This window comes from Nyctibius grandis, chromosome 6 (assembly GCF_013368605.1).
Source record: "Nyctibius grandis isolate bNycGra1 chromosome 6, bNycGra1.pri, whole genome shotgun sequence".
Lineage (NCBI taxonomy): Eukaryota > Metazoa > Chordata > Aves > Nyctibiiformes > Nyctibiidae > Nyctibius > Nyctibius grandis.
In genome coordinates this window covers 10,280,609-10,306,212 of record NC_090663.1, presented here as the reverse complement: position 1 = coordinate 10,306,212, position 25,604 = coordinate 10,280,609, and the positions used below count along the sequence as shown (strand labels likewise).

Below are 25,604 nucleotides of genomic sequence, written 5' to 3'. Positions count from 1 at the left end.
CACAATGGGCTGACAACCTCATTCTAAGAGACTGACCACAAAGATTTATGGAGTGATAGTAGCATCATACTCATGGTTTCAGGGTTTTTTTTGCGTTTTGTTTTAAAGAACCTTTGATGATGACAACATGAGAGAAAACCGCTAGTCAGAATTTGGGGTACTCAGAAGACTCCCTCCCCCCTTAACCTTAAGTAGTCCTTTCTCTTTTCTCATACCCATTAAAAATACTAGCGGCACCTACCCTTCCATTTCAGAACTAAGTAATGGGGCTCCCAGGAAGGCCAAGTCAATATTATTCCACACCTATCTGAAGTGCACATCATTCAGTAATATGTGGGACACCACAACCGTATCAGTTGGATAGTACCCTGATATTCATTACTGCAGACATTGTCATCAGAAGTTACATTTATGTAAGAGGTAGCTTAAAAAAAAGCCACATTTCCTGATCATCTTTACCTATAGTAAATGAAATTATTTGCACAGAAATCTTCATTATTTACACGTCAACTATACAAGTAATACAAAAACTCTCAGTTGAGCACCAGTGCTGACTTAAGGAGTAATGCCTTAAAGTCAGAGTATTAGTATTCCCTGTCACAAGTGAATTCTGATATACTTCTAGAAGTTTCCCTCTTCTGCATTGGTTGTATTCAGACCACTTCTTTGTTTGAGTCCATCTTCCACATTCCAAGGGGATTAGTAATAGCAGCAGTTTTATAAAAGGTGTAGGTATCATGGACAGCTTTCACAGCATAATCAGTTCAGGTCTTTTTAAAAGAAAACACCACAAAATCCACTGATCTGGATTGCAAGGTTTTACCAAGAGTTCATTAAATGGAGTCTATATATGATTCATGTGAGAATAAATGGTTGAAAAAGTTTCTGTGTGCAAACAACGGGATGTCCAACAATGGCAGGAGTCCACGTTTAATTCAAGGGCAGTAGGGAACCCATTTGTCCTAAGTGTCAGTGAATTATGCCAGTCATGTCACCTTGGTTTAGAGTAACCATAAGGACACCGAAGAATCAGGCTGTCATGACTAGGTAAGACATGAGTGCTATAGTATTCGACCAGACTTCCCATGTTCAAAAACGTTATGTCTGAATCCAGGTAAAACTTGCAATCCTGTTGTAGAACAAAAACATATGTAATTATTGACAATAATTTTTCCAACTCAATGTTTAAAAAAACCCCAAAACATCATCATCAGAACTAAGAAGTTCTTTCAAACAAGCTACTGCTTTGCAAGCTAGTCACTTACACAAATAAGTCCAAATCCAAATTAAACTGAGGAATTTAATATTCCTTCCTTTAGGATTTGACTTGAGCTGAAATTTAGATGTGAACATTTACAGCTAGTTTGTCTTTTGCATGATACAGCAACTGGAAAGCCCAGATCTGAGTACTCAAACGCTCATCCTAGACCAGATATTTGTAAATCAGCTTATTTTTACTTTTAGGAATGGGAAGAAGTTTAGACTTTAACTTGTTAGTTCTGATATATACCTATACACATGCACAATTTACACACACATATATACATGAAATTCATACCCGTATACATGCACATGCATAGCACAGCTACTCACCTTTTCAAAGATTCTGTAGTTTCTCACTTTTTCTGCAGATTCATCCCATACAACCAATACCTTGAAGAAGAAAAATGCAACATATTCAGTCTATGCTAATAAGCTCTTGTAAGTCAATGTATTATTAAGGAATTAGTTACAATCCAGCCTAAAAAAAAAAAAAAAATCACTGAATTTATGATAGTGATTGTCTCAGATTTTTGTGCTTTAAGGGAAGAGCACATCAAAATTGTTAAGTACTTTATCATATATAAGATACAGTATATTTAAATAAAAAATGTTTTCAGGGGGTAGATTCAGAAACTGCAAGTTACCTTTCCAGGCTTAGTAGATGAGTTCCTAATACAGTACAATCCATTTTGCGGTTGTCCCCGTGGGCTGCTAGCTTTAAAGGTCCTAAAAATAATACAGCAATTACATATATTAGCATTTTCTGTATCAGGTCAGTAAAATGCTTAGATTCTTAAAATTCTTATTACAAATCTCTGTTTCAGTTTTAATAAATCATAGTACATCAATAGCTGAAAGCATTTCACTATCCCAGCATCTGAACCAGCAACACAGCACAGAAGATCTGGCTTTCTGTCCCATCTAGCATCCTGGCAGAACAACCTTCTCCAGATGGAGCAAAATCACTTTGCAAGTAATCTGCATTTTCCATTGATAAATTAGCACTGAACTAACTCCCGTAAAAAGTTAAAAGTTTCCATATTAAAGGAATTTAAATACTTTTATTGTGTTTTTAAACGCAAACTGTACTTATCAAAATGATCTTTGGGCTACAGTTCAGTGTAGGTTTTTGTAGGACTCCTAAGCAACTATTTTGAAGTCACATTCTACCTTTCAACTTCGAAGGATTCAGAGGTATTAAGAAATATTGAAGCAGGCAGCCCAACCTGTAAAAAATATGAAGAAAATAAATCACCGTGTAAAGTCAATGACAACTCAAAATGCTAGCAACTTCTTATGCAAATAAGCTACAGCCATCAGTATCTGAAAATATTAATGGCGATTTAGTCCAATATTAAAATCCAGAATTTATCAAGGCATTCCTTAAAGCTAAAAAAGAAGTCACACAGCACTGTGTTTTCAGAAAGTTTTTTTTTCCTGAAATAATGCATTTAAAACGTTCCCCAAAGTATACATAAGCAAGTAAAAAATACTCTGAGGATGGATCATCTGCTTGATCTTACTTTTTCATAGTCATCGTCAGAATCATCATCGGGTTGGTTTGGCTTGGAGGGTAGTGCTGGTTTTTCAAATGAGAAGCTTCTAAAACTCTGTCCATCTGGTGGTGATCTCCTGGCAGAAACAGAACAAAAACTGAAGGACATCTCAGGAAAACAGAACAAATATACACAAACCACTGAAGGGATAATAAAACTAGAACTGAAGAACAAGTTTCAGTTTAGCCCCCAAATCACAGATTAATTTAGATTAGAAGGGATCTCTAGAGATCATTTAGTCCAAGCTCCTGCACAACGCAGGTCCAACTAGATCAGGTAGCTCAGGAAGCCGTGTCCAGTCAAGTTTTGAGTATCTCCAAGGATGGAGATTCCGCAGCTTCTCTGCAGCAACCTGGTCTGGTGTTTCACCATCCACATGGTGAAGTTTTTCCTAATATCTAGCTGTAATTTCCCAGGTTGTGACTCCTGCCTGTTGCCTCTTATCCTATCACTGCAGACCTCTGAGGTCTTGCTGTCTTCTCCACACCCACCCATTAAGTAGTTGTAGACAACAGTGGTCTCTCATTAGCCTTCCTAAAGGTTGAATGAATCCAGTTCTCTCAGCCTCTTTTCACGTATCGTGTGCTACAGCCCAAACATCTTGGTGGCCTTCCACTGGACTCACTCCAGTATATCAGTGTCTTCCTTGTACTATCTTTAAAGAGTTTATTACTTGTTTTTTTCAGAGCTGCTAAACGATCCAATGGACAAAAGTATTTGCATCTGACTCGCCACCATAACTAGTTCCACACCCCTTACTAGAGCTGATCTTAATATAAAATGAAACACATTTCCTATCTCCACAGAAGCCTTAAACTGTTTTTGCGGTTCACTGAGGTTCCGATATAAAGGCTGCTTATTCACTGCGATCAAGGTCTTTTAAGACAGACCTGAAAACAAATGAACTACAAAATTTTGGTGTAATTTTTTTTACAGTTTAGTTTATCTACTATTTCTTTCTGAACTATTTCAGAAGCTGAACTCATCGCAAAATTTTCAAATAACAAATACAGAGGCACAAAAGCACAACACTGAGGAAGAGAAGGATAGTGCAGGGAAGAGAAACAGATGTCGATGTGAATTTGAGAAATATGTCTGTCAACAAGTTAACTAATACACAACGGGAAAAATTTAATAGTGCATTGTATTTTCATACTTACTGTAACTGGGGACATGAAGACTTCTCTGGTCTAGGCTTGATGGCTGGGGGCTGGTGGCTTGGCACAGGTGGCTTTGGGAGCACTGGTGGCACAAACAGTCCAGGTTTACCATGTTCTCTTGGCACTTTGGGCTCCACAGGCTTTTCAGTGAACTGTGACAGCTTGGGTTTACTGCTTGGTAGCGGAGGAGGAGTTCGTGGTGAAAGGTTTAAGGTTTTTAGCTTCTCACATCCTTCTGGAGTAGCAAGAACTTGAGCTACAGGCAGAGGCTCTGGAGGCAGCGAGCAAGATTCTTTGGCACACGCAGGCTTTTTGAAAAGAGGTAGAGGGGGTACAGGGGGCAGCTGCTCACTTAGTCTCCTGCTTGATGATTGACTCTTTAGATTAGGATCAGCTCGGCACTGTAACTGGGGTTCTCTCATGTTTAAGACATCCTCTAGTTTCATATCTGGTAAGCTTCTTTTCGGAGGTGGTGGTGGTACTGGCGCAGTAGGTTTGCCAGCAAAGGAATTTGCCCTTGATTCTGAGTAGGTAGCTTTTCTGACATGAGGAACTGGTGGAGGCGGGTAGGCTGGGGGCAGGACCATATCTAACAGAAAGAAAACATCCAAAAAACATGACACACTGAGGAGAACTACTGTATGTCAAGAAACAAGACTTTTCAAATTTATTTTCTATGTGATTTAAGGTATTTCATTGCCATCTGGTCTGATAGTACCCAAAATGCTGGATAGGCATTTAACTTTCAACACAATTCTGAATGTTATGTCTAGTAAACTCCTGCAATTTTTATTCAGGCATGGTTTATGATGACTTCACAGCATTTTCCCTTTGTTAAAAAATAAAGAAAAAGAGACTACATTAAAAGCATTCCCCCTCCTCCAGGCTCATGACCAGATACAGGTCCTTCCAGGGCAGAAGGCCTTCAAGAAAACATGCCCTTAAAAGCATGTAACATTTTCTGTAAATTGTTACTGCTGTTACTAGGATCTTTTGACCCTAAATACCTCTCAAGATTAGACACCTGTGCATTACTTCAGTTACGTTACCACCTGCAATGCTTAAGATACGACCAAGGCAAAATAATAATCTGGCATTCTACACACATATTGCCTTCATTGGTGGCCTTTCATGGTGTGGAGTAACTACCGGGGGGCAACTTATTGAAACTAATTATTGGAGGCACACTTATTGAGAGTAAAGTTACATCTACATCTTATAGAACTAAGAAAGTGTCTAGCGTGGGACGTGGTCAGCATGTAAGGAATCTGCTCCATGATGGTTCCCCAGGCAAGCTGGCCTACATTCTTACATGTTTGGCACCAAGGGAGCCTGGTGTGCTAACTCTGAGAGAACAGAGGGTAGAACGGTGTGGAGATAACCATGGCCAGGCTCTGTGTAAACGAGGCACGTACAGGAACTCCACGGTACCTTGTAGCTGATAAATCACACAGCTACTGTCAAATAATAAATAATACCCCATTCCACCGAGAATGCTGGTCGCTGAGCCAGCGATTGTGGCGAAATAGTGACCTGTGGATGAACTTCACTCATTATAATACCAAAACACACCTCCGTCACCTCCATCCCAAAAGCTACCCGCCTCTCGCTGCCCCTGACCATGCTCTCTGAATTCTTCCTTTAAAATCAAAGCCAGAGAATTTTACATCAATCAATAATAAAGGTATTTATGACTAGAGTCACTCAAGCTCCACCTAAACATAGGAAAATAGCATAAAATGCCTTTAAGAAAGAGGCAAGGAGGGGGAAGATACCATTGCTAAGAAGTCAGGAAGACATCACTACAGACTTCTGGGATCAGTTGACGGGCTGAACCTCTCTTCCCCACCCATAGGGATGCCTTTGGGGTAAGACTCGTACACTTGGTTATAGCAGGTGCTTCCTTGGGAAACTCAGAAATCAAGCTTGTATTTGTAATCATATTAGTAGTCATCTTGCAACATATATATGTTCATAGGTACCTAAGCGTGCTTTGCAGACAGTGTATTCATCACCGACAATCTAAAAGAATCTATATCTGTTGCTACAATAAATTACCTTAACTGTGGAACTGGTCACAAGCATTTTATTTCGGTGGATGCGTCCAGATTTACGGCATAATCTGGAACCGTGTTAGTTCATCGACTGCGACTGGGCCCTGCACTATTAGTGCATCTGGACCTGTGTTAGTTCAACATATTAGCTGTTGAACGCAGACAGACTGTACTGCCGACTTTGGCCTATCTCAGCCAAAATTTAAGGTATCAAATTGGGCATCACTCAGAGGCTAATCTCAGCTGCCCCCAGACGCTCTAATATCTGAGGATAAGCTGGAATGTAAGGGGGTTTAGCTTCTGACAGATTAGCCCTCTTAAACGGAACACGTGGGGGCCTTTTGTGAAGGGAATGAAAGAAATCACGTACCATCTTTCACTATGTCAGAAGTATCTGGCTGCAAGTAAGACTCATCCTCTTCCTCCTGGTCGTAATCTATAGATAGAAATCAATGTGTCAGACTGATAAGTACTCCTGGAACCAAGAAAAAGTATTGAGTGCTTACTGCTTTTTAATAAACAAATATTTTTCAGTTTGCTTTTTTTTTTTTTAAAAGAGGTGAAAAAAAATTTAAAATTTTGGTCCACCTCTCTGCGATTCAGAGTAAGTGTTTCCTTAGCTTTTGATGTCACTTAAGAAAGCCATCACTTACAACAGTGGGAGATGAACTACACTGCACATTACATTTTTTCTGTCTTTCAAGTTAAATTTACTTTCTGGTAACACTTTCTAGTGTTACAGCCTTCCTGAGAAAAATCCAAATCAGTTGCAGAGACACAACTACATGGATGCACTGGAAAAAACAGCTGGAAAAAACAAATCCTCCAAACCTAACCCTAACACAGAAACACTGATGTTTTTGCAATACGGAAGCCTAAGCAAGCCTAGTGACCTACAAAACAATTCTTTTGCCATGCTCTGGCAACAAAAAAACCACACCACAACAAATGGCTTAAATGCTTTCAATGTTGCCTTTAACTGTAAGTCAGAATAATCAAGACACGAAAAACATGCTACTTCTAGGCAGTAATTTCTCATCATTGACTATGATAGGAGCCTCAAGGACAACATGCAGTATTTCCCCAGAGAAATGCATTAAAAAAAAAAAAAAAAAGACAGAGTATCTGATAAAAATCATTTAGCTCTTCTAATTTTCCTAATTTAAACTCCTGCTAGGCCTTGTAACATAATTTGTATTGCGTATGACCCTTCCCTCCCATAAACACAGAAGTACTAAACTAAATCCTACATGAAATGCTGAGGAGTCTGTTGTCCTCTGCTTTGCAGCAATTGAACCGGATTTCCTAAAAAGACTCACTCCTGCCTTTTTGTCCTAGTCAGGAAAAATAGTTGGGAATTTCCTTTCAGGAAATGAGAGTTCTTGCTCCAATCAACCCTGCCCTTCAAAATCTGAAAGGGCAGATGGGAAAATGCATAGTAAAGGAACGATGTTGAACCTTGAGGCAAGGCTTCTCATGTTGGATTTTACTAACACAGTTCTTGACTAGGAAGTCAGTTGCCGAAATATGCTGTGAATGCCTGACAGGCTTTCTGTAATGTCCTCACTTCTAATTAAAAAACAAACGACACTCGGCCCAAACTGTTCACTGTGAAACAACTACAGCAATGAACAGGTATCAAATTTTGAATAAAAAAGGCTATGCTATGAATGAGATTTTCAGAGCCTTACTTTAAAAAGTTACTCGGTTTGAAATTCATTGAAGAATGCATTTCACATAGGCCCAGCCTATGCCTGATCTAAGATCTTCCTGAACTGGAGGGATGATCAATTCTGTTTCATACTAAACAGACTACAACACAGATATAACAACATCCCAATGTGGGTGACTGCTTGTGTTGCAGGAGAGGTGAATTAATTTCACAGTCTAGATAGGAGGTAACTGCTCCACAGTGTTTTACTGCATTGTCTCTGCATGTTTTCAGAACATACTTTTAAGTGACTAATATCCTATTATTATAATTATATTCAATTACCATCAATAATATTCAATTCTCATAATAAAGACCACTTTGTATTTCTACACTATGACCTATGGACATAGTCAAAAGTTTTATCTTTTTGCTAGATCTACAAACTCTCCAACATGCCGTCTTAATAACAACTTTAAATAGTATTATTAGACACCTCCTTGAAAGATCTGAATTTCTTTAGTTAACATTTATTTTTGCTAATGGTTTATGGCACAGAGTATCTGCTTCTGATTTAAAATTACAACAACTACACACCTTGTAAAAAAAAAAAAGAATTTAGAGTTGCAAATTGGATCAGTTTGCTTAAGCTATGGGAATAGTTCCTGCAGAATCCAGAAGATATAAATATGCAAATAAATCAATATAATTTATCAGTGTCTAAATTTGTCACCTTCATTATCTGCTGAATGATGAGAATACTTGATATCAATGGGACGTTCTACTGAGCCATAGAAACTGTCTGCATCAGAACCAGAGTCACTGCAAAAAGAGAAGACAGAGTACCTTCTGCATCACTGTGCTATGGGTCTTGGGACAGTGAACATGTCTGTTGGCAGGACTGCAGCACTGGAAAGGAATGCTGGAAAAGCAGAAGCAATCTAATCCTGTTTCCCAATTAATAGCCAGATATCTTGCTGCTGTCTTTTTAAAGTTTTTACTTGTTTTACACAAAGCTGACATTTAAAGTTCTCCTAGTAAAAAGTTTTATTTTTGTCTTGGTATTCTTTAAACTATGTATTAGGAAGGCCTTTCATTCTTGGGCCATACTGCACCTGTTTTATTTAACAGTAAATTACTTGTAGGTGCAAAGAGCCTAAACAACCACTGCCAAGAGCAAGTGCAAAAGGGGAAAAAAGCAAATAAAGATTAATGGTTGATACCTGAATTCTGTTATTGCTTCTTTCTTCTCATGATAGTGATCAATTTCCCTCCTCAGGGATAACATCCAATTCTAAATAAGAATAAAAATACAACATTCAACACATCCATCTTCAAATCATTAAAGAAAGATGCACAGTATCTGTCCTCTGTAAGAACAGAGTAACTGTGCAAGGAACCTACACTGAAATAGCATTTATCCATGCTTTTAAATATGCATTGAGAGGACTTAATCAGTCAAAATGTTTTGACTATCTAAAATGCTATAAGAATGAATTCAAATGTTAAACTTTCAGTTTGCTAATTTTGAGCTGTTATTTTTAAAGCCAGGTACTTCTTCATAGTATGTTTATGGGTGAGAGATTTCAAAGAACAGTTTTCATACTTTATCAAAGGTTTAACATACAAATATTTGTTCCTTGGCTAAAAATAAAATGAGGAATATGGAGAAAACCATGACATCTAGTATGTCGCTTATAGCCATTCCCTAAATTACAACTTGAACTAACACTAACTTAATAGTTAAAAACTCAGACATGACTTTCAGAGGAGCCCAAAGAACTAGGTATACAATTTTCAGTGACAGCTGCATGTCCAGTTCATTTAGATTTTAGGGAAGTCCAAGATTCACTTTCTGCTTCAAGGAAAAGTATATTGCAAAAGTAGTAGGAAGTTACCTTTCTTTCATCTTCAGATGAAGCTGAAAAAAACCACGTCCTGTGCTTCTTGCTAATGTGAACTAACTTGAAAGGAAACACATTGCTTGATGTTGTCTCCTCAGCTGCCCGCATAACCCTGAGAAACAGAACAACCAATACATTAAAACCGTAACCTAGAAAGTTAATTCTGCTGTGCAAGTCATAAAGCTCTGATAGAAAGCACTTTTACTGGCCAACTTTGCCTTACAAAAAATAAGGCCCAAGCCCAGGAAAACACCACAAAAATCCCCATATGTGCATTTGTAGTATTTCTCCATTAAAGTGGTAGAAAGGACAACGCAAGAGTGCTGATAGGAGAAAGAGCACTAGTTAAAACCACCAGCCAGACTTATAAACAGATGTTTTAACCTGTTCAACAGTTTTAATGAACTGCATTAATTCACAAGCTGCACACCATGGGAAGTAGTATTTAGGGCACCTGTAATTCTTATTTCAGAAAGGCACAGAGGAGAAATCAAAACACAGGTTTTCCATGAAAATAAATGAGAACTAATATTAAAAGTTAATTTTTCCACTTTTCCCTTATAAACACTTTCTTGCACTTTTTTTATTATTTTAAAACAAGCATAACTCAACCTCTTTCACAAACTGCATTAGATGTTTGTTTCTTTTTATTTTTTCCCCAGAGGAGTCTCAAATGAGGCAATTCCTTACATACATAAAAATTTGGCTGTAACCTGGACGTCCATAAATCCATGGGCCCTGATGGGATGCACCCGCGGGTGCTGAGGGAGCTGGCGGAAGTCATTGCTAGGCCACTCTCCATCATCTTTGCTAAGTCGTGGGCAACGGGAGAGGTGCGTGAGGACTGGAGGAAAGCGAATGTCACTCCAGTCTTCAAAAAGGGCAGGAAGGAGGACCCGGGTAACTATAGACCGGTCAGCCTCACCTCCATCCCCGGAAAGGTGATGGAACAACTTGTCCTTGGTGCTGTCTCTAGACACATCAAGGATAGGGGGATCATTAGGGGCACTCAGCATGGCTTCACCAACGGGAAGTCATGCTCAACCAACTTGATAGCCTTTTATGAGGATGTTACCCGGTGGATAGATGATGGTAAAGCTGTGGATGTGGTCTATCTTGATTTCAGTAAAGCGTTTGACACGGTCTCCCACAGCATCCTCGCAGCTAAACTGAGGAAGTGTGGTCTGGATGATCGGGTAGTGAGGTGGATTGTGAACTGGCTGAAGGAAAGAAGCCAGAGAGTAGTGGTCAGCGGGACAGAGTCCAGTTGGAGGTCTGTGTCTAGCGGAGTTCCGCAAGGGTCGGTTCTGGGACCAGTTCTATTCAATATATTCATTAATGACTTGGATGAGGGATTAGAGTGCGCTGTCAGCAAGTTTGCTGATGACACAAAACTGGGAGGAGTGGCTGATGTGCCGGAAGGCTGCGCAGCCATTCAGAGGGACCTGGACAGGCTGGAGAGTTGGGCGGGGAGAAATTTAATGAAATATAACAAGGGCAAGTGTAGAGTCCTGCATCTGGGCAAGAACAACCCCATGTACCAGTACAAGTTGGGGGCAGAGCTGTTGGAGACCAGCGTAGGGGAAAGGGACCTGGGGGTCCTAGTGGACAACAGGATGACCATGAGCCAGCAGTGTGCCCTTGTGGCCAAGAAGGCCAATGGCATCCTGGGGTGTATTAGAAGGGGTGTGGTCAGCAGGTCAAGAGAGGTTCTCCTCCCCCTCTACTCTGCCCTGGTGAGGCCGCATCTGGAGTATTGTGTCCAGTTCTGGGCCCCTCAGTTCAAGAAGGACAGGGAACTGCTAGAGAGAGTCCAGCGCAGAGCCACGAAGATGATTAAGGGAGTGGAACATCTCCCTTATGAGGAGAGGCTGAGGGAGCTGGGTCTCTTTAGCTTGGAGAAGAGGAGACTGAGGGGTGACCTCATTAATGTTTATAAATATGTAAAGGGCAAGTGTCAAGAGGATGGAGCCAGGCTCTTCTCAGTGACATCCCTTGACAGGACAAGGGGCAATGGGTGCAAGCTGGAACACAGGAGGTTCCACTTAAATATGAGGAAAAACTTCTTTACGGTGAGGGTGACCGAACACTGGAACAGGCTGCCCAGAGAGGTTGTGGAGTCTCCTTCTCTGGAGACATTCAAAACCCGCCTGGACGCGTTCCTGTGTGATATGGTCTAGGCAATCCTGCTCCGGCAGGGGGATTGGACTAGATGATCTTTCGAGGTCCCTTCCAATCCCTAACATTCTGTGATTCTGTGATTCTGTGAAATGCTTCCTATAAGGCTTTGGAACAAATAAGGAGGCTAAAATCCTAAGACTGTGGGTAATCTAAAAGTAACTTTTTTAAGATTTATTCAGCATAAGCCAGAGAGAAATCTGATTAAAGTTTTTACAATCATTATTGGGGCTTACTTTCTTGTTCTTAAACTTTAACTCACCAATTTCCTCATATAACGCTATTTCCATACGTCCTTAATATTTAGAGAAGGTGGTTTGTAAACATAGAAAAAAGATTCTCAGAGACATTTAACCTTTGGTTAGGTACCTAATCAAGATAACATTGTTTTGAAAAAATATCTCTTACCAACACCCTGAAGCTGCCATTAAGAACAATGTCAACTGCAAAATTATTTCAGAATTAGAGATTGCATCTTTTTTAAACCCCCAATTCTACTTTTAAGCTAGAGGTTGTAGTTTCCTGCATCTGCCCAGTCCAAAACAAAGCCACAGAAGGAACTATTTAAAGAGGACTATTTAAAGAGGAACTATTTAAAAGAGGAAGTCAGGATAGAGGAGGAGTCTGTCTTGGTTGATGAGGGCTGGATCAGGGACCAATTAAGCAATCTGGACATCCATAAATCCATGGGCCCTGATGGGATGCACCTGCGCGTGCTGAGGGAGCTGGCGGAAGTCATTGCTAGGCCACTCTCCATCATCTTTGCTAAGTCGTGGGCAACGGGAGAGGTGCGTGAGGACTGGAGGAAAGCGAATGTCACTCCAGTCTTCAAAAAGGGCAAGAAGGAGGACCCGGGTAACTATAGACCGGTCAGCCTCACCTCCATCCCTGGAAAGGTGATGGAACAACTTGTCCTTGGTGCTGTCTCTAGGCACATCAAGGATAGGGGGATCATTAGGGGCAGTCAACATGGCTTCACCAAGGGGAAGTCATGCTTAACCAACTTGATAGCCTTTTATGAGGATGTAACCCGGTGGATAGATGATGGTAAAGCTGTGGATGTGGTCTATCTCGACTTCAGTAAAGCGTTTGACACGGTTTCCCACAGCATCCTCGCAGCTAAACTGAGGAAGTGTGGTCTGGATGATCGGGTAGTGAGGTGGATTGTGAACTGGCTGAAGGAAAGAAGCCAGAGAGTGGTGGTCAATGGGACAGAGTCCAGTTGGAGGCCTGTATCTAGTGGAGTCCCTCAAGGGTCGGTACTGGGACCAGTTCTATTCAATATATTCATTAATGACTTGGATGAGGGAATAGAGTGCGCTGTCAGCAAGTTCGCTGATGACACAAAACTGGGAGGAGTGGCTGATGCGCCAGAAGGCTGCGCAGCCATTCAGAGGGACCTGGACAGGCTGGAGAGTTGGGCGGGGAGAAATTTAATGAAATATAACAAGGGCAAGTGTAGAGTCCTGCATCTGGGCAAGAACAACCCCATGTGCCAGTACAAGTTGGGGACAGACCTGTTGGAGAGCAGCGTAGGGGAAAGGGACCTGGGGGTCCTAGGGGACAGCAGGATGACCATGAGCCAGCAGTGTGCCCTTGTGGCCAAGAAGGCCAATGGCATCCTGGGCTGTATTAGAAGGGGTGTGGTTAGCAGGTCAAGGGAGGTTCTCCTCCCCCTCTACTCTGCCCTGGTGAGGCCGCATCTGGAATATCGTGTCCAGTTCTGGGCCCCTCAGTTCAAGAAGGACAGGAAACTGCTAGAGAGAGTCCAGCGCAGAGCCACGAAGGTGATTAAGGGAGTGGAACATCTCCCTTATGAGGAGAGGCTGAGGGAGCTGGGTCTCTTTAGCTTGGAGAAGAGAAGACTGAGGGGTGACCTCAGTAATGTTTATAAATATGTAAAGGGCAAGTGTCATGAGGATGGAGCCAGGCTCTTCTCAGTGACATCCATTGACAGGACAAGGGACAATGGGTGCAAACTGGAACACAGGAGGTTCCACATAAATATGAGGAAAAACTTCTTTACGGTGAGGGTGACCGAACACTGGAACAGGCTGCCCAGAGAGGTTGTGGAGTCTCCTTCTCTGGAGACATTCAAAACCCGCCTGGACATGTTCCTGTGTGACATGATCTAGGTAATCCTGCTCCGGCAGGGGGATTGGACTAGATGATCTTTCGAGGTCCCTTCCAATCCCTAACATTCTGTGATTCTGTGAACTATAAGTTATTTCACTAATGTAAGGCTAATAAGGATGCTACTGTGGGAAATACCCATGGTACAGCTGGGAGGGATACTAGCAATAGGCATCACTATACATTTTGAGTCACTAGTGAACTCAGCACTTTCTCATCTCCTGTCCACTCTTAACACATAAAGGCTCTTGAATGAAAACTGCAAAATAAAAGTCCACGGAAGCCTTAGAGTGACTTTTTTCACACAACCTTATGCAACTACCCAGTCTAACAAATTCTTTCATTTCAAATTATTTTTCAGTGCTTATGTCTGTGCATAACACTAACCAAGACCTGGTCCGAATTCCAACCAAGGTCTCTACAAGCCTAGAACACAGATAAATAAAAAACAATGACATGGTCCCTAGCATTGGCATATGGTTTAGTGGTGGACTTGGTAGTGTTAGGCTAACAGTTGGACTCGATGATCTTGAAGGTTCTTTCCAACCAAAACGATTCTATGATGTACAAATTCCATGGTATTCTTCACATTAATGTGATTAGAGAAGCTAATGTCATGACCAAGTTACAGTATAGGTTTCTTATACAAATTTATCTTGAATTTTTAATTAGCTACAATGTTTACAGCTGCATTGCCATAAAATATGCCATTGTTGTGGTCACTTAGAAAGCTCTCGCATTCTAGTAGAAGATATTTCCTTATTCCAAAAGTCTGAGAACATTATGCAGTACAAGAATAACACATATGTTTACAAATACAATAAAATTGCAGTGGTGGGACCAATAATGTGATATTTCCTTTACATTCTCTCTCTCATTAGTCCTTTCTTTGCATCCATTACAACAGCAATTTCCTACAGTTAGGTTGGACTTGTGTTAGTAGGCCTTGTATGTATGCCGCACCCAGCAGATTCTGATAGTACTGGTTAACTTGAAAGCCATGTATTTCTGCCTTCAACTTAAAAAGCAAATATTGAGATTGATACCGTGCAGTGAAATGAGTCAGACATTTTGCACATGCATTCTCTCATTTATCGCTCCTGTAGTTGATTCAGTTTGACACTAATTGGTGTTACTGAATCAGTAACTCCATAAATATTTCTTTCTATTTTTGTGATGATCATTGAAATCACTACAGAACAAAGACTCTTTGTCTGAAAGAATCCACGTGTATCTGCATGTGCAAAGTCTGCATTAAGTCAGTAACAAGAGTAAGCCCATTGCTATTTTAACAGCTTTACTGGTTAAACTACAAAAGATGAAGGCTATACACTTGCAAAGCACAGGAAACATCATATATACAATTTGAAAGGAATACATCTCTTGGAATCTGGGATCAGTGCTTAACCCAAATAACAGATGTAGCTGCGTTTAACTTCATTGGAAATGAAAACCATAGCCCCCTGCATTAAGTAAAAGGAGCTTGGTAGTTAAGCAAGTTCTTTGGCACTCACCTGTTGTAACCATTCAAAGAAAATGCACCCTGTGGAGATGCAGATGTGCTGCTCTTAAAATAATAAATACATCCCTCATGGATAATCACAAATCTCAATGGCCCTGACAAGATAAAGAAAAAAAGTGAGCAAAATACAAATCCAAAGGCAGTATATTAACTAGAACCTCTTAACTTGGGTAGAATTATAGTTTAAGATTTAGTATTCTTATTAATCATTATAAAAGAGCACAAACTAGTTAAGTGACAGCTTGATGATCAGTCACATGGTAAAGCTGTCCATCCAGAGTTTCAGGACTAAGGGTAGTATTTGTTTCCCTCATTTGAGAGGCAGCTGATCTGATAACTTCAAAAGAAGCCTAAGATACTGCAGGTCTGACCTCCACCTGTGCTCTTTTACTAGAGGAATAAGCTGATGTAAGACACCTCAAGCACATAAAGCTGCCAATAAAATGATGTTTTAGTTTCTTTTTTTAAGGGGGCCAATACTCCTTCCTTTACCAAAGGCAGTAATTTTTGTCCTTAACTATATCAGTTTAGTTATAAACAGGGATAGCAAATGAATAGCATATAAATAAACCCAAAATCTTAAGTTTTCTCCATGTAAATAGATTCTGATTCCAGAAGCAATTACTGTTTTTAAGTACAGCCTAATGTTGGCAGTGAGAAAATTTCCATTTCACAACAGCAGTAGAAGATGGGAATACTTTTCCAGTACAGAATAACCAACTGGGAAAAAAAGCTCAGTATTAATTTATTTTAGAAAAGAATATTTGAAATTAATACATATCCCAGGAATCTCTGTCTTCAAAATCCTACATGTCAAGGACAAGAGATTTAATCAAGTAAAAGAAAATCAACCACAACACTTATCATCTAAGATTTACAGTTCCAAAACAATTAAAGGAAATTCTTTCAATATGGGTCTTTCATATGTATAGTCCAGTAAAATTGTAATCCAGTACAGACAAAGTAGAGTGGAAGAACAGCTTCATTAAATAGTCTGCTAACATCAAGTGTGTTAACAGTCCCAAAGGCAAGCATTTAAAACATTTAATTTAGTTAATACCTCATTCAACTTACACTTCAAGATCTGCAGCTGGGTGCCTCCTTTTTTATGAAGATACCCTGATTTGGTCACTCCTCCAGGCATTGTCAAAAGGTTTTGTGCTCCAATTGCCTTCATTGGGACTGGCCAGACCTGCTCCTGCAAGGCCATTGTTCTGTAATGTAGAATAATTAAAAACAGTTTAAAACTTAGATTTTACTTTAAGAAATGAGTACCGAGAGACAAAGCTTGCTTCCTTCAACAAGTTTTCCAAACAACTAACATGGTTCAGCAGTCAAGTACGTAGCACAGACGGGTGTTCATAGATTCCAGGAAGTTTGTAATGTATAAAAAACCATGGTGCAAAAAGTCCCGATTTATTTTTATACAGCTCTCAAAAGTGATTGACAGTTGTTGAAACAATGGAAGAGTGCCTAGTGAATGTTATTTAAGTATTTACCTTTTTAAAATGCCTCAGATAACACTCTGAGACTTAATCAGGCAGGTGACTAGAAAGAAAATCAATTTCTTCTCTCAAGTTCTATGCCACGCATATATACACAACATAATTTTCTGTATAATGAAGGAATCAACAGTCATTTTTTAGTAACTGCAGTTACTAAATCCAATACTACTTACTGCTTATATTTACGTGTTTTATTCTGAATGAAAGCATTAGTAAATAATCTCATACGGGATGTCGTATGTGACAGCATCTTGTGCAAATGAAGTTTATCTCAGATTGCTGCAGACTGCCATATAATTTACATATCATTTATTTAATGCCAGGCTCCACCAAGCCCCTTTGCAGTTACCACTCTTTCTGCTATCACCTTCAACAGGTTACCAAGAAAATTATTTTCTTAGTAGTAGTTTTTTCTGTCTGACACATCATTACGAGACCTTTCTTTCTTCAACTGGTGACAGAACTAGGCTAAAAATCCTACTGTGTAATACAGAAAAGAGATCATGCATGAAGTGAATGGGAAGTCTGACCTAGACATAAAACGGTCTGTTACCACCAGGTGTAGGACTAGAGACCTTTGCTGGTAAGAGGCAAACTAATGAAGTTCCAGTTAATTAGCTTCTGATAAAGGAATGATGGTTTAGAACTGAAAAGCTTTTAGTGGAGGACTGAAATCTAATGGATCCTGTTTGCTTCTCCTTTCCCCAAAAGGGACAGTAATGGAAGTCAACAGTGCAGCTCAGTACAGGAATCCAAGAGCCTACAGCACAACACACCTACCTGAGCACTAGTCTCTCCAGCCTAAGATGGCAACTTGAAGCACCCATACCGAAAAGGATAAGCAAGTGATACAGTTTTGTTGAGGGATTAATTGCAACAGTAGAGTACACATCCATTGTATATGTGTTAAGAAAAACAGAAATGCAAGTCAATTGATCTTTCAGTGGATCAGTTTAGGATTTAGATCTAACTGCCTGCTCTGTGCTGATGATGCGTGTGTGGGGAGGGGTGGAAATTACTAACAATTTCTACCAGGAGAGTTTAAACTCAATTAAATTCTCTAGGCAGCCTAGAAAACTTAACCATAAAGAATAGGCTTTAGTCCCCAGTGTTACACAACAGGCACAAGCAGGGAAGATAGGATCCAAGGCCGCCAGAAAGGTTCTCACAACAGACACTGCAAGGCACCACGATTTCCCACTTTTCCTCCAGGACTTTCCTGCCCACTAAAAGATAAGTTACTTTTGTTGTATTCAGCTATATCCTTCCTTCTGCTGTTTCCTCCTTGTTCTTATTATATGATTGAGATCTTTCCAAGTTGAGTTGCTCCTTCCTCTTCCCCCACAAGGAAATTTCTAGCAACAGCAATGTGTTAGCAGGTCCAAGAAGGGGCTACGCACAGATATTTTAAGCTAAGAATTAAAAAAAAAAAAACAGTAACAAAAGTTACCCCCTCCCCCCTCAAAAAAAGAATCCTTCAAATTATTTCTCCACATCTTGCAGAAAAGTCGATGTGTCAAAGTGAGGGAAATGGAGAGTATTAAGCAGCTGGCTGCTGACCCAAACCACACTGCAGTACTGCTAAGAGTGATTTCCTTGAAATGAGGAATGCAAAGGAAAGTCCTAGGCCAATTTTTTCTTTTAAGGACAGGCACACCAACATTCAAACATTAGAAATTAATTTATGATTAGGTTATTTCAGTCTGTTTCTAGTTTCAGAAAAAAGATTAAGTAAAAATGGAACTTTTTATTCAGACAAATATACTCTGATCTCAGTTTTCTTGATCTAATTCTAACATTAGTCTCAATGCCATCCAACAGTTCCAAGTTCATAATCGGTCTTCAAATCTTGTGTGCTTTTACTACACAGAACAGACCAAGAAAGGACTTAAGCACCTAGCCTTTGGTGTTATGTTAGGTTGAAAACATAGCAGAAGAGGCAGAGTTAAATGTCTCAGAGAGGTTATCCAAAAAAAACAGTAAGCTGAGGTTTCTAGGAAGCCAATGACAAACACTGGGGACAAAGGTATCCCGCCCTAGGTCAATACAGAGAACAGAAATATTTGACTAGGTCATGTTGGCCTCCTGTGCAGGAATAGACCAGTTAGACTACTCACTAAAGTGTGCCTGAATGGGGTGCTTCCTCCTCCACCTGAAAAGCCTGAATATCAGGCAGACAGGAAAAAGGAAAAAAAAAAAAAATCATGGAAGCAGAGGAGCAAGTTGCAGGTGGGGGGAGGGGGGGGCGGAATCCAGTCCTACACTGTGATGACTACAGGATTTAACTGAGGGGGAAGGACAGAAGAGTATCAGGTTCTGCTTCCTTTATTCACAATCATTTCTTACTTTTGACTGCTCACTATAGAACAGTCCTGAGAATAGAGACCTAACCTCAGAACTTCCCCATCCCAGCTAAGTGAATAAAATGAGACATGGCTGAACTCCATGCAGTTAAGTACACATTACATGAGCTAAAGAGCCCACCTAATACCCTGGGCTTTTCAATCGATTTTGAGGCTGCTATGCCTATTTTCTGGATCCCACTGTGGCTTATAGCACTCCCCATCACATCTGTAGGCTCCTCAAGCACTTTCATTTGCAGATACATTACAGACACATATGGAATACTTTGGTATTCTGAATTGAAGTGTTTGAGTTAGGCTTCTAAAATCCATTTAAGTACTTTGAATCTAGTCCCAAGCAGATTTTTCTTCTTGACAGTACAAAATAACTCTGGAAGGACACTAGATGCTATTTTGCATCAAGCTGCTGGGAGAAAGCTGACAAAACAATGTAACCACATATTCTTTATTGTAGGGGTGGGAGAAAGGAAAAAATGGATGCTCTTAAAGATTTTTCTGGTCTTAGCATCTACAATATGGTTGCCTTTTGCTCACTGAAATGGTTCCTTCCACCCTTGATATTCCTCTTGTAATTTTTTTAATCCATTACATGAAGAACAGATTGCTAGCAAGCACTGAAGTCCCTGTAGAGCCTGTTAGCTCCGTGATCATTAAGAACAGAAAGATATTTCCAAGTCGTTTCTTATGCAGTTCCATTCTTACACTACAAGCCAAAGACCTCACTACACATTTTCACCCCAGGTGCATAAGCAGAGTCTCTTCCATGGAGCTGACAATTAAGTTAACAGAAAGGGCGCACTAAGTGCAACCAGAGCCAAGCCATGCTCTCTTTCTGATGCTGGCCCTCTGTTACAAACAGAAGGTGACATTATTCATGCATTGTTTTGTGCAAGCTCCTAGTAACAGCTACACACTTTATTCTTCTTCCCACTCACCAAACGGCTAGATGCATATTTTAAATTAAGTTAATTTAAATTTTAATTTAAATTTAAGTTAATTTTAATTTAAATTTTATAATGCATATAATTAAATTAGGGCCCCAAAACCCATTATAAGTGACTATTGAATCAACCTTCTCCCCCACTGGAACAGCACTGAACGGAACCCTCTGAACCAGAAGAGGACGGCAGCAGACAGTGAAAGGCCTTGCATCACTTTGTTTCTCAGATGAGCACCATGATAATTCTGTGCCCATGAGGGAGATGATAGGCCTTAGACTGTCATAGAAGAAATGGTGGAACAGCAGTTTATGGGATTTGCTTCATCATTCGATAGTGCTTTTGGAAAGACAGAACAGCGCAGTTAGCACTCCCAAGCATGATACAGAACTTATACAATTACTATTGTAATTACTTCATATATACAAACTGGTCTGCCAGACGAAAAACTAAACCAATTTAACAGTGTATTGTTAGTGTGTCAATAAAGTCAGTCCAAGTCTACCACGTGAGTATACTTTTCTCAAACACTATCACAATGAGCTGGTTTTTATTTTAAAGTACCATGAAAGTCAAAACAGCATGAAAAGATGTGAAATTACACACTTCATCGTGTAACCTAGAGAATGCCAGTCTGATGCAGAAGTTTCTTCTGAATCATAACAATACGTTACCAAACTCAAACTCCAAATGGAGCGTAGACTTCTGTTATTGTGTAGTACGCAGATGTATACATCTGTGAAGTAATTTTAACCTATCCCCTCAGTCAGCATATATAGAACAGCTAGATTGGAGGCTAGAGCATAACTTCTAAAAGTCCCTCCATAAGTAAAAATAAAATTCTGCCACATTAAAAATCTGGATTACGTTATAGAAGACACCCCTTTTGGCCTTAAGAGCTATTTGGTTCAGCCCAGTTAAAGCAAATACAAGCTAATTCAACAAAGGATTGCATCCTGGAAGAGCCATGAGTCCTCAGTTCTTGCTTAACTTCAGCAGAACATATGGCAGGTGTGATCACCTCCACATCTTGCAGTATATAGGCGTAAAAACATATTACTCTCATCTCTGAAACTACAGCTGCCACAAGTTGCATTAAAAATTCTCACTTGTTATAATAATATTTACGGTCAGTCCTGGAGCCCAGTTTGGTCATGCTGAAACCAAATTAAAAACAGCCTCCAAAGCTGCAGTACAAAAATTAAACCTGATCTGAATTTGTAACAAGTATCTCTATGCAAATTATGTCTGAGAACTTTTTAAACTCCGTAATACCTCATAACTTCTAGTCTTTAAATTCTATTTTGAAAGTAAAACCTAGCAAAGCAAGGCGCTAGTTTCCTTCTGAATATAACTTACATATAACATTAAATATATAAGTTACAGAAGTGAATGCATTCCTCATATAATGCAGAGGGAGACTGAAGTTTCAGTCTCTACAAAAGGCTTAATGAAAAATGAGGCAGCGTTACACACAGCAAAACTGTAAGATAAAAGCTTCCCCAGTGAGCTGTCAGCAATCCTGAACAAAAACTAGTTCTCCGATTCAACCACCTAAACATTAATGATCTGTTCTTAAAACGGCTTTCTGCAAAATTTTTGGGTCTCTTTTCCATTTATTAAACTTTCTACAGTATTTCTGAAATACTCTTCCGTATCTCCTACTTTTTTGGTTACACATTCCATTTCCTAATACTTCTAATAGCCCCTTTCACAATAGTCTCTCAAAAGGATTAACAGCACAGTACAACCACTGTAAAGTCAAGTAAATCTTACAGGACAAAGGAAACAGAGAACTAAGTGCAACAGAGATACACTGTTGTAAGTTTACTCAGTTTAACTTGCTTCAACTTGCTTTTCTTTTCTAGCAAAGATTTTCAACCAACACTCGCCTAATCTCTTCCCCCTTCAATTCTTTACCCTTGAATTTTCTGCATGAGTTAAAAGTATTTTACCCCAGATGCAGTATCTACTCTTAGTTTTAGTCTGCACTCTACCTAAAAGAGAAAAGATGACAGAAATACAAGCCACAAATATGCACTAACCTGGTGACCGTGCCTGATCGACACATAGTTTTTCTGCTGACAGTTTCACCGAATGATTGTTTCCTTTGTGATGACAAAGCCATTAATAACTTATGACCCCTCTCAGGCATGACAGGAACATCTCTGCACTTCTCCCTGTTTCGTGTATTATAAGGTTGAAAGCGACTGCGAGAGCTGTTGTACGGTCAACACACAAAAGGAAAAGAAACCCTGCCCCAACTGCTTGTGCATCTGCACTGCACCGTGGCCAAAAGGGACGCCTAGGCAATGACTTGTTTCCTTTGTTACTTCCTGTTTCCCCCCAGTGTTAGTGGGCAGCTCTATCTTTGTCAGATTTCCCAACTTCCCAGAGAGGTTATAAATCAAACCCTGCATACCTCAAACCTCAGCCAGATGGTGAGACAGAAAGCAGAGGGGGTTTTCCAGTGCTCACTTCCTACTCACCTTTCAACCAACTAGTTTCCCTTGGGAAAAAAAGTAAGTAGTCCTTTTTTCTTACAGTGTACCCAGGCTCTTGCGCCGGCAGAGGCACAGCTCAGAAATGCTGCCTGTGCCTCTGAAAAGCCTGTGCTTCAGATACAGGCACTGCACCACAGAACTATGATAAGTATTGCATCTCTCTTCTCTCCTGTAGCTGGAGCTTGTCCTTCCCTCTTCAAGCCAAGAAATTAAAAATAGCCATTTTGAAAGATTATGCAGCATATATATGCTTTAGAGCCCGTACATTCGATGCTACACAAACCACAAAAGCCAATAAAATTCAAATCCAAGAGGCTCACAACACAAAGGCAACAATTCTACAGGACAAGTATCACCAACAGATGATGAATAAATGTCATTGTTTTACACTTATTTTCATCTGGAGCTCTTAAAACGATTAAGTGTTTCACTGACTTTGTCTGTAACTAACCAACACCCCGGGCTACGAAGTTCAAACAAGACAAAAACAACTAGCAAGTTTCAGAATGATGGACAAAACCTACATACATGAATATGCCAAGTAAAGCTTACTTCACATATTTTGGGGGAAATGTACTCCAAAACAGAAGGAAGAAGTTTCTATAATGTCTTTTCCTATTGTGACCCAACTGTCAAAGCACAGAGGAAAATAACATTTCAGATACTGGCCATGGCTGTATCAGCTAGAAAAGCCATTCTCAGTCTTCACCACAGGGCACCCATTTGTACTCCTTCCATAGCCAGGCTATATAGGAAGGGGAAGCAAACCATAAATATCACACACCTGTTACCAGCTAAAAGGATCAGCATATCAACACAAAATCCCAATGCTATTTAATAAGAACCAATACCCAGTTGTCTCAGTGGCTTAATTAACAGATTTTTCACATAGAAAAGATGTAAAGAGGACTACATCTCTGCAATTTGTGAATTAAATTCACTTGCTTTATCTGCTACAACATCAGTTACCAATTTAGACTCTAAGCATTAACACACAATGCTTTAAAGCAATCTTTCCTCCCCCACTTCTCTGCTACCTAAGCATACTCTTCTAAGTTTGCATTATCATCTTTGCAACCTTTATCTCTACCTCAGCAAAAAAGCTATGATGAAAATGACAGCATTTGAGGACATGTGATGCTGGAAAAAAAAAAACAACAAAACAAACCAACAAAATAGTTCCTCTTTCCCTTTTCTGGTCTGACAAACCTAAGTTTTGGTTTTCCCCTCCAAACTCCACAACTATAGTAACGTGCGCTTTGCCCTCAGTCTCATTTTAATTATGTCTCATTTATCCAACACATGAAATACTGCTTTTCCACTCTAACCTTTCTGATGCTGTCCTCTCCTGTTCTTCACTTAAGCACTCAGAAATACAGAATTTTTCATTTCAAGTTCCAAGATCCCTTTTGATTTTTCTGGTGATTTCCAACACTGTTAAGATGGTCACAGAGTTAGAACAGAAGCTATTTCACACATGCACACACACAAGCTGGTGTTCCACTGAGGAACAACAACAACAAAAAAATTTAGATGCTTCATAGTTTTAGAAGAATGAAAACTCAGCTTAACTTTCTAGACCAAACATTAATCAGAAGCGTTGTGTTTCAAAATGGCAAATAAAGAGTCTGAAGAGACATGAAATCCTTATGGATTTAATTAACATGTCTGTCAGGGAAGTGAGAGGGTATTAAATTTATCCTTCTTCACAATGCAAAATTCAGTTTTGCAAAGAACTCTGGTATATGGTTTTCAGACGACTAACCTTCATTTGTCCCCACAACATCAGTGGTGAGAAGCAGCCTTGCACCAATCTAGCCTAGGGAGAATTTCACTCAAAAGGACTTACGTCATTTCTTAACATTATGAGATTTCACTCAGATAGCCTTAATAGGAAGAACGAAAGCATCTGAAACCAACATTTGGATTTCATTCCAGCAGGGCCAGTGTCTGAGGAAGTCAGCCAATCATCTCTACTGTTAGGAACAGCTCTTGCTCCCCATCAAAAGCAGTCCTACTTATCTTTAGTTAATGGAAAGTAAGAACAATAAAATATACATGTAGCAGTATGCTATCCTTGCCAGTATAAGTTCACTAGTCTAGATGATGGGTTGAGTCGTCTCTGCGGCAAGAGCTTCCTCTTGCTGACCAATTTACAGGAAACTGCAAGAATGGACTGTAAATAAAAGTGGCACAAGAAGAGCACAGCAATAGGCAAGGCAGAATAACTAAGCAACATGTTAAAGCAACAAAAAAAAATAAGACAGTGTAAAAAACCACTTTCCTTCAGCTGCAGCACGCAGTCAGCTCAGTAGTCAAGCTCCACTCAGAATAATTTAAGAGTTCATACATTATATATTCCCATAAAAGCCTACAGTATAGCGAGGCATTGAAGAAGGCCATATCCTGTTAATGAGCTTGAATCAGGAGTAGATTATTATAAGTTTTATTATTTTACTAATTCTACCAAACTAGTTTAGTCCCAAATTTCTAGATCACAGTGGAAATACATCCACTATATTGAGAGATGACATATCTGTCAACTGTATACTCCACAACTACAGACTGTAAAAGAGCAAGTGTAAATTACTTGCCTGAATCCTTCATCTGCTAGGTAAGGCAGTCCTGTGAAAATGTGAATAACCATGCATCAGAATTAATTCTGCTGGGTGACCTGCAGAATAATAATTAAAATTAAAAAAAGCAGCAAAAGGGAGAAATGAGGCCAGAACTTTCAAAAAATCCTCTTTCAATGCCAAAACAATTCCTCTTCCCTCATTCAGCTTACTTAGGAAGAGCTGAAGAAGCCTTAAAAATATATTTACTTACATGTATTAAAAAAAAAAGTAGCTGAAGCCTTGATAATATACATT

General features: G+C 39.7%; 1 protein-coding gene across 1 annotated transcript; it reads right to left on the bottom strand.

Moving 5' to 3' along the window:
* Positions 1-100: 100 nt before the first annotated feature.
* On the bottom strand, positions 101-22,412 carry SH3BP2 (SH3 domain binding protein 2). Its single transcript, XM_068403843.1, has 13 exons — positions 22,273-22,412; positions 16,496-16,635; positions 15,414-15,516; positions 9,583-9,700; positions 8,908-8,978; positions 8,418-8,506; positions 6,404-6,469; positions 3,980-4,568; positions 2,787-2,895; positions 2,434-2,489; positions 1,908-1,989; positions 1,594-1,653; positions 101-1,129 (listed from the first exon to the last, which is right to left on the bottom strand). The coding sequence occupies exons 1-13, from the start codon at positions 22,380-22,382 to the stop codon at positions 992-994; spliced, it is 1,731 nt and encodes a 576-aa protein (XP_068259944.1). The 5' UTR covers positions 22,383-22,412; the 3' UTR covers positions 101-991.
* Between the last annotated feature and the right edge of the window lie 3,192 nt (positions 22,413-25,604).